The sequence below is a fragment of the Leopardus geoffroyi genome, chromosome B3 (genome assembly GCF_018350155.1).
Source record: "Leopardus geoffroyi isolate Oge1 chromosome B3, O.geoffroyi_Oge1_pat1.0, whole genome shotgun sequence".
NCBI classification, from domain to species: domain Eukaryota; kingdom Metazoa; phylum Chordata; class Mammalia; order Carnivora; family Felidae; genus Leopardus; species Leopardus geoffroyi.
In genome coordinates this window covers 99051405-99060369 of record NC_059337.1, presented here as the reverse complement: position 1 = coordinate 99060369, position 8965 = coordinate 99051405, and the positions used below count along the sequence as shown (strand labels likewise).

The 8965-nt window shown below is 36.7% G+C and overlaps 1 protein-coding gene across 1 annotated transcript in view; it reads right to left on the bottom strand.

The window, feature by feature from the left end:
* Positions 1-291: 291 nt before the first annotated feature.
* Positions 292-8965, bottom strand: part of TMX1 (thioredoxin related transmembrane protein 1) — a 15205-nt gene continuing 6531 nt past the window's right edge. Inside the window, exons 4-8 of the mRNA XM_045450949.1 lie at positions 7249-7377; positions 5251-5296; positions 5048-5149; positions 4865-4931; positions 292-2040 (exon numbers count right to left, since the gene is read on the bottom strand). Coding sequence (XP_045306905.1) covers positions 1862-2040; positions 4865-4931; positions 5048-5149; positions 5251-5296; positions 7249-7377 — 523 coding nt within the window. The 3' untranslated portion in view covers positions 292-1861. The remainder of the gene's footprint in view (positions 2041-4864; positions 4932-5047; positions 5150-5250; positions 5297-7248; positions 7378-8965) is intronic.

Genomic DNA, 8965 nt, shown 5'->3' with positions numbered 1-8965 from the left:
TCTACCTATTCAGGCTACTTTTAATTTTCTGTATATACAGTATTTTCTAATTAAGAACTTAAAGTCTATGTCTTGTATACTAGAATACTAGAAAGTGGAACACCTGATTAATGAGTACTATTCTCCTCTATCATCTCAAATAACAAAAAAAAAATGTGTAGAACTCTAGCCTTTTGATTATACAAATCAAGAACAGAGTGACACAACTATTCATCTGAACATTGTTAAATACAAAGTAATGAAGTACTTCTAAAGATGCAACTAGAAATCACACTTGTCTCCAGCCTTTAGTGAAGTGCTTAGAAAAGTTTATTTTGTGCTTAGTCTATTTTTCTAAAGCATCACAAAATTACTATACATCCAAAACTCTTCAATGGTAGAATATTTAATATTCTAAAGGCAAGGTCTTTGAAGAAAACTGTTGTACATTACGATATGGTATAAGTCTAATGGATTCACACAGCAGAATCTAGACAAAACAGGACATTACAGAAATTGTCTATTAAATAATGGGCAAGTGATTCATTCTGAGTTATGGCTTTTCCCCTTCTTGTAGATAACACAGTTCTTACTGCCACCCAACACCCCCCCCCCTTTTGCTGTAAAGTGAAAGCTCTGTACTCTCTGAGGTGTAAAATTATATTAAATGTCCCATCCTGCTGATGCCCACCTGTGAAACACTACACAATAACAAGTACAGCAGAATACAGACTTTGTGTTCAAAAACGTAAGAATGCTATGATTTTTAAACATCAAGCATACACAGACTTTGTAAAATCAATTAAGAATTTTCTGTGTGATGATGAATATACAGTGAAAACATACACTATAAGATGCTTTTTCCTGAGTAGAATGGTAACTTTATTTTATATCAAATTAAGCTTCTATGAATTTTCAAATGTAAAATATCAAGGCTTTTCTACAAGATCAAATAAAAATCAGGAATGTTCACCTTCATTTGCAAAACAAACAAACAAACAAAAACCTCAGAAGTTCAACAGAATGACATAAAATCTGAAATGAGTGGCCAAAATTTTAAATGATCAGTAAACAGCTTTTCAATTTTAAGGAATCCTCAGTAAGCTTCAGTTGAAACAAAAAGGGCTATTTATTAAAGCATGAAAAATGTTTCCAGAAAATTATCCAATTTAGAAAAAGAAAAATGTAACCCATGGTAAGAAAAACATAAACCATACAGTGAACAGAGGGAAACAAAAAAAGGCAACCGACCTTTATAGGAATCAAGACAACACCATGGACTTATACAAAAACTTCCTAAATCAGGAGAATATCCTATATTACCATGTGTAGAAAACTAATTAAAGCAAGGTAGTCTTTATTAGTTGCATAATCTAAAAATATGAAGAAATTTTGGACTATATTTGTGAAATGACCAGAGTTGTCACTGAACCACACATTTCTCGAGTCAATGGGCAAAGTTCCCATTTATGGGAAATATGTTCTTTTTTTCACACAGTGAAACTGAGAAAAATTATATCAAATGAGAAATCTTCTCCAAAGTAATCTCCAAAAATACCTCAATAATGCAATACTCGGGAAATGTAATTTTTCAACTCAGAAGATCTGAAACATTATTAAATAAAAATACTCAAACCTTATTGCTTGGCACCAGATTTTTCAAAACCTAAAGAATTGTTCAAACCATCATACTGTTGTTCTTAAATCCTATTTCAAACTTTTTTACGTAGTGCTACTTTTATTCTCTGAAGATAGTCTGTCCAATCTAATGACAATCTAGACTGAACCCTGCAATGTACAAGCATGTCACAGTTTACTTCAAACCAGAATGATCCATCTTCTGTTTCTGCCAAAATCATATTATGATATCTATAAAAATCAACTAGGATTGATCTGTGGCCAATGAAGGACCCACAGAACGTTGCCTAATGGTGTTCCGTGGAAAGTCTTTGTTTGTTCCTTCTTTACTTCCTGCTTCCTCTTCTGAAACATCTTCTTCATCAGCCTCTTGTTCCTCCTCCACTTTTTTCAAAGGTTGAGAAGATTCTGGTAATAATTTTTCTTAAAGATAAAGACCAGAGGGGATTAAGAGGTACACACTTCCAGTTATAAGTTACAAAGATGAAAAGTACAGCATAGGGAATATAGTCAGTAATACTATAATCACATTGTATGCACACAGACAACATTCATGGTGGGCATTACAACAGAAAAAGATAAAGACCCAGAAATGGTTTTTTTCATTGATGTATTAGAGTTCCACTACAGTAAAATCAAGACACGATTCATAGGCCCATAAACTGCTTCGGATTTTATTTATCAATCATAAGTTTAGATTTCTAAAAGGAAAAAGTTATCTTTAAAAATAAGTGACACCATAAAAATGAAAATTGGTTTGAAAGATCCATCTTATTTACCAAATTCACTGTAATCACCTGCCTGTTTATAAATTGAACCGAAATTAATAAACCAGAATTAATGCTGTGCGTGCATGTGGATGTTGTAAGAAAATATACTACATTAAATAGAACCATATTTATTTGCTCTTAAATCTTCTAGTTAATAAGAGCAATGAAACAAACTCCAACACTACCCGTTTCAGTTTCTAGGTGAGCAGCAATCAGACATTTACAACGTTATATTCCTATCCATTGCGTTTTTCTTCTCCAAGGAGTTTCACAAGTGTGCTTCCTCTTCCTCACATATATAATTTTGTTAAGGCATAATTACAAACAATAAAATGTATAAAGCTTAAGCGCACAGCTCAATGAATTTTTAACTATGTACGTGTACACACACACACACACACACACACACACACCTTTTCCATTTTTTTTTACAGGACCTGTTGCTAGTTAACCTAAACTTCGAACACACCATGTTACTGAGATACAGAATACAGAACTGGGCCAAGAGGCTTTAGTCTATTCCGCGATCCTAGACTGCCTTAATCTTAGGCAATCCTGAGCAGAGTAGGGAGGCCTGAGAGCGTAAGGCAGAAAAAAACACGAGAAGAAATGACACATGGTGGGCACTCTGTGGTTTGGTCTGACATTGCTCTTTCAGCTGAGTTAATGGCCCCTTCCCAGTACCACACCCCATGTAGCTGTGGTAGGCACTACAGCCTACAACAATGGTTCTCCATGGGGGGTGGTCTTGCTCCCCGGACCCCACCACTGCCAAGGAACACTTAGCACTGTCTGGAGATATTTCTGGTTGTCACCACTAAGAGGAGCGGTGCTGCTGCCAACGTGTGGGATGATGCTGAACACTCACAATTTACAAATGACAGTCTGTCACAATTAAGAATTATCCATCTCAAAAGGTAAAAAGTGTCCATGTTGAGAAACCCTGGTTTACACTGACTGTTCCAAAAAGTGAGCTCTTTACACAAGTAGAGTGCACCAAAATTTTTCCAAAAGATAGCTGGGTGTAGGGAAAAAGCATACTTCCTACTCTGGATTGTGAGCCACTGCTTTCTTACTCATTTTATGCTAAGGACTGAAGCAGGGAAAGACATGGAAAACAAAGCAGTTCAGAAACACAACATCTTTAACATTTGAGCCCAAGGATCCAGCCAACTCTGCCCTCAGACTTCCTTGCTACATGAAGCAGTAAATCCCTATTTTGCTTAAAGCTAGACTGAGTTGGGTCTCTCCCTGGCAACTCAACATCAAAGCTAAACACAGACATTGAAAAACAACTCAAATCAAGTGGCCTGCTATAGAAGGGGTGGTATCATATTAAAGTCCAGGTTAAAATCTATCAGTCGTGCCACAGATTACTTGAAACAAATTTGCTGTTAGATTTAAGGTTTTTCAATGATATAAGTATTAAATGTACATCCACCAACTTTTAAATTGTCTTTTAAGTAATCTGTGTTCACATTTCTTTCCCTACAGGTCAGTGGCTCTTGCTGGATAGAATGAATTCTTCCCCTGTACGTGTCCTTTTCGGTATTGATGCAACCATCTAAGAAATGAAAAGATAACCTGTCAGCTATCCAGTGAACAAGGTAGACTGTAAATGCAATCTTGACTGATTTCACTTCAGGAGTTCTGACCTCGGTAATTCCTAAAGTCACAAAAGGTGGCACAATGAAAATGTCATGCCCGCAGTCTACTTTAGGCTCTACTCTCTACTCTGTCACTTCTTTGTGACCCTAGAAAAATAGTTCACCTCTCTGAGCCTTACTTTCCCCAACCACAAAATGAAGAGTATCACTCATACAATCTAAAGAGCTGCTGAAAAGTTAATGGGAGGGCACAAAGTGAGAGTTATTTATAAACAGCAAACAGGAGGGCTTCCCTAACAGTGTAATTTTCAAGATTAAACCAAATGCTGAGAGCAATTATATTAAGACAGATAGCAGTGAATACTTCTAATTATATCAACTCATCTTGTAGTACAGTGTTAATGCAAATCCTCAATCAGCTACAGGAACTGCTTTCCCGAATATCCTACCAGAAAAACTTAGACTTGGCTACGATTCAAAGAAAAACCTTCAAATGTGGCCACCATAATAATGAACGACTACCAGAGTAGAACATACTCAACTCTTTCTGACTCCAGTATACTCAAATGGATCCATGAAGATCATGAAATTTTCAAATAAAATGACACCAGATCAGGGTTATTAAGTATCTGCAAGTTATACGCAATGTTAAAAATCTCCACATTACAAAAGCCAAGAAAACAACTATGTTCTAAAATCCAGGCTGGAATTCTTACATGAAATATATATCCTCCTTCCGTTTCTGACGTAAACTATTGTTCCACATTTAGAAACCTAAGCTAAACAAGCAACTTGCTATATGTGTGATTGTGTTCACAGAAATGAACAGAATTATGGCGAATAAAAAATAAACGTTAAAAATATACTTACTGGAAGGGTATGGCTGTGGTCTACGCCTTTTTGAAGGAAAAAGGCAATCTGCCACAAATATCATACACTGCGAAAATAAACACAAGTAATCTGAACATATATGATAGAGCTTAGTGTACCTACATTCAATCATCAGATTTTAAAATATTTTTCTTCCGTGTACTCTGAAAATGAAGTACTTACAAGTCCCAATAATAGTCCTGAAAGCAGAGTTGCTAAAGCAAAAACTGTGTATGATCCCCAAACTGGTAATCCAAGGTCTTCAATAAAATAGTTATGGCAAGTCTAAAATCAAAAGGAAAGAATAAACTTAAAAACCCTGGTTGTTTAAAAAACTCGGGTAGTGTCAAAAATGTTTCAAATAGAAATAAAACTCTAGCCCATACCCTGATCCACATGGATAGCTGAAAGAGTGCTGACATACTACTCATCCTGAAAGAAAAAAGGATTAAAAAACTGAATAGGACACATACCTTCGAAAGAGAATGTGTGCATATCTAGATCTTCTATTTTTCAGGCTATAATTGCCCTAACATAACAGATTTTATTGCTGGTGTTAATCAAGACTAGCGATACATCGCTGATTTCAAGCTTGTATTAGGAATTCCTATTAATAAAAATGAACAGTTCTTGAACTGCTGTCACTATGTGATGTCCTCATAAATAAAACTTGGTAACTTTTTCCCTTTCCCTACTGCTTTGACTTTAGCCTTTCACCTTTCATCTGATGATGTCTCCAATATACTCTGCATAACGGGTTACAAGCTCCAAGGAACCAGTTGCCTAAAGTCAAGTGTACTGTAAGCAAATGACAACTCTTATTAACCCTTAAAATCCCTCCAAAGAATGAGGAGAGAAGGGAGCCTGAAGGAAGAACTGGGAATACTTGTTGAACTGATCCTTCCCACCTAAGAATTATTCCCCTTTTGTATTAAAATTAAATAATTTTAATTTGTATTAGTTTGATATCATTTAAGGATATACAAAGAAATTTCATATGAAATAAATGCTAAGACATCATATAAACATAAATAATTATTATTTTCACATAAACCCAAGTAGTTTAGACAGTTAGAAAAAGGCAAAACTAAAAAGGGTTTGCTTCCTCTCTAGCACAAGGATTGCCACCAACATATAGATCAATTCACACCTAAGCCAAAGTTCTTGCATGCAGGATGACCTACTCCGACTGCCCACACTGGGTGGGTGAGCCTGCCGACACTACAAGTGTCTCTCACTCGGTCCACCAATAAAAAAGGCATGCACTGCTGAATCCCTGAGGATTCAACAAAGACGTACAAGGAATACCTTCTTCTACTAGAGAGGGTAAGATTCGTCTAGGAGATTTCAAATTAACAAAAATCAGGAGCAATTTCAGTCTGACACAAAAATGTGGTTCAATCATGTTGCTTCTGTCACTTAAATTGCAAATGGGCACAGGAACAGGGAACTGAAACATAAAGCAATGTGTAGCCTCACTATAATCAGCACTAATTAGATTCTATCAGGAATACTAGGGCATGGTGGTTCAGTAAGGGGAATTCTGACAGCTACAGGACCATTCAATTTAGAGATTTTCACAGGACAAGAGGTGAAAAGGAAAGGAACTAAAGACAAAATTCGATTTCAAAATATCACTTAAGGCTGATCTTTCCTCCACTCCCAGAATCCAGAGCATTTTTATACCTTACACCATTGGTGTAACAACTCCCCAACCCCTAAGGGCAAATATGGTGAGGAGACAGGAAGAGATAACTTAGCCAAACCAGGATGAGTCCATGGAGAACTCAGCAAAACTCAATATTTCCAGATGTCTCTCATATGACCTGAGAGGCCTTATATCCCAAAGGCTAGCTGAAAATACTCTTGCTATTTCCAATCCTTACTGCTCCATATATCCAGCTATAGATTAAGCCCAGTGGTTACCCATACCATTAAGTTCATTGTTCATCCATCCTATTCAACCAAAAAATTATCAGATGGGCAGAATAATGCAATCGCATTAAGAACTAAAATATAACGGTAACAAGAGTAGGCACATGTTTGAGGCTTATTCAAATATTAAGCTGAAATGATAGCTTTACCAATTACACTGCTCAGGGAGATCGATTCGTTTTTGAGGATACAAATGACCATTATCTGGAGAGCTAAAATATTCCTGAAAAGGCTTTCAACTTAATTTTAGCGTATGCCTCCTTCTAGCTTACCAAAGATCAAAGTATCTGACTTAGAAGAGAAAGTCAAACTACAAATATCACAGTAAATATGAATGTACCTTAAGAGTCCAAGAACTAAAACTGGGTATGAATGCTTTATTTCCACAAAATATAATTATCTGGTCCAATTAATTCTGAAATAGATAAAAGAAAATCCCTCATACTTACAGAACAGAACCTGGACCAAACCACGATGAAACGGGTTCAATACTCTTCCACTCTTTCTCACTTACAAAGTTTATGAAGTCCTTCTTAGTCCTTGGGCCCTGATAGCGCCTAAATTCACCATCTTTACAACTAAAGGGGATCAGAATTAAATATTAAACAGCACCAAATAAATAAACTTAGCATTTGTTTTGCTTTTTCTTTAACCTCATTTTATAATTAATCCTTATATTCAAAATCATTAGTAATGCACAAGTAACAAATTGCACAAGTAACAACACTAATTACCAACTCATAACATCTTGGTTCCAAATTTATTTAAGCAGTGGCATTATAAAGAATCATAAGGCTTACAATTATTATTACTTTTCCAAATTATAAAATTATGAAACCATAGTTCTATGTAAATTATACCTCAATAAAGGTGCAATGCACATCTTAAAAGGATGGCTACATGAAAAGTTGTTGGACAGTATCTGGCACTTACTAATTATTAGCTATTTTAAGCTATAGGTTAAAAATTGAAGGCATTTTTCTGGTATTGTCAGCCATAATCACATCATCTTAACCATGCTACTTTAAATTGCTGGAGGTATCTGGTAGTGTTTCCTTTCCTCCTATTTCAGTGACTCTATTTTACAGTATGCTTTGCATTCTTCCTGACATCTGCCTCCTCCTTCCCCTTCCCAATGTATGGAGTTCTCAAAGGTTCAAAAATGCTCTCCCTACTCCCACAACTTCACTATTTCCAAACTACCCTAAATAATACTGCCAGTCTAGGGGCATCTGGGTGGTTCAGTCATTTAAGCATCCAACTTCGGCTTAGGCCATGATCTCACGGGCCCAGGGTTTGAGCCCCATGTCAGGCTCTGTGCTGACAGCTCAGAGCCTGGAGCCTGGTTCAGATTCTGTGTCTCCCTCTCTCTCTGCCCCTCCTGCACCTGTGCTATCTCTAGCTCTCAAAAATAAATAAATGTTAAAAAAAAATGATAATACTGCCAGTCTAATCCTACATAATACTTTATCACTTAAGTACAAAAATTTTCAAGAGCTCCCTACCACCTACAGTAGGGTTAAAGAATCCTTTAGCTTTCCAGTGCCAAAGACTAGAAGGAAGCTTCCACTCAAAAACACAAAGTTTTTGTAAAGGCAATGGCATTTGAGCTGTTTTTGAAAAATATGTAGGATTTCAAAAGGCAAAAATTAGGGGAAAAATATGTAGGATTTCAAAAGGCAAAAATTAGGGGCATGATAAACAATGTGACTTAAAAAAAGGACAGGAGGGGCGCATGGGTGGCTCAGTCAGTCATCCGACTTTGGCTCAGGTCGTGATCTCGCAGTTTGTGGGTTCGAGCCCCGGAACCCTGTGTTGAGCTCTGTGCTGACAGCTCAGAGCCTGGAGCCTGCTGCCTGCTTCAGATTCTGTGTCTCACTCACTCTCTGCCCCTCCCCCCGCTCACACTCTGTCTCTCTCTCTCTCTCTCAAAAGTAAATAAAACATTAAAATAAAATTATAAAAGAAGGACAGGAAATTCTGGAAGTTCAGGGGATGTTAAGAAGGGAGAAGGAAAATGGGAGACACTGATTAGAACCAGTAAAGGGGGAAGTGGAGAAAAGGACGGAGTAAAAAGGAACAGTAGCACTTCCAGAGAGGAAGAATATACGTATGAATAGATACAAAAGGAGCAGGGGTGAATACAAAGGCACAGAGAAACAGATA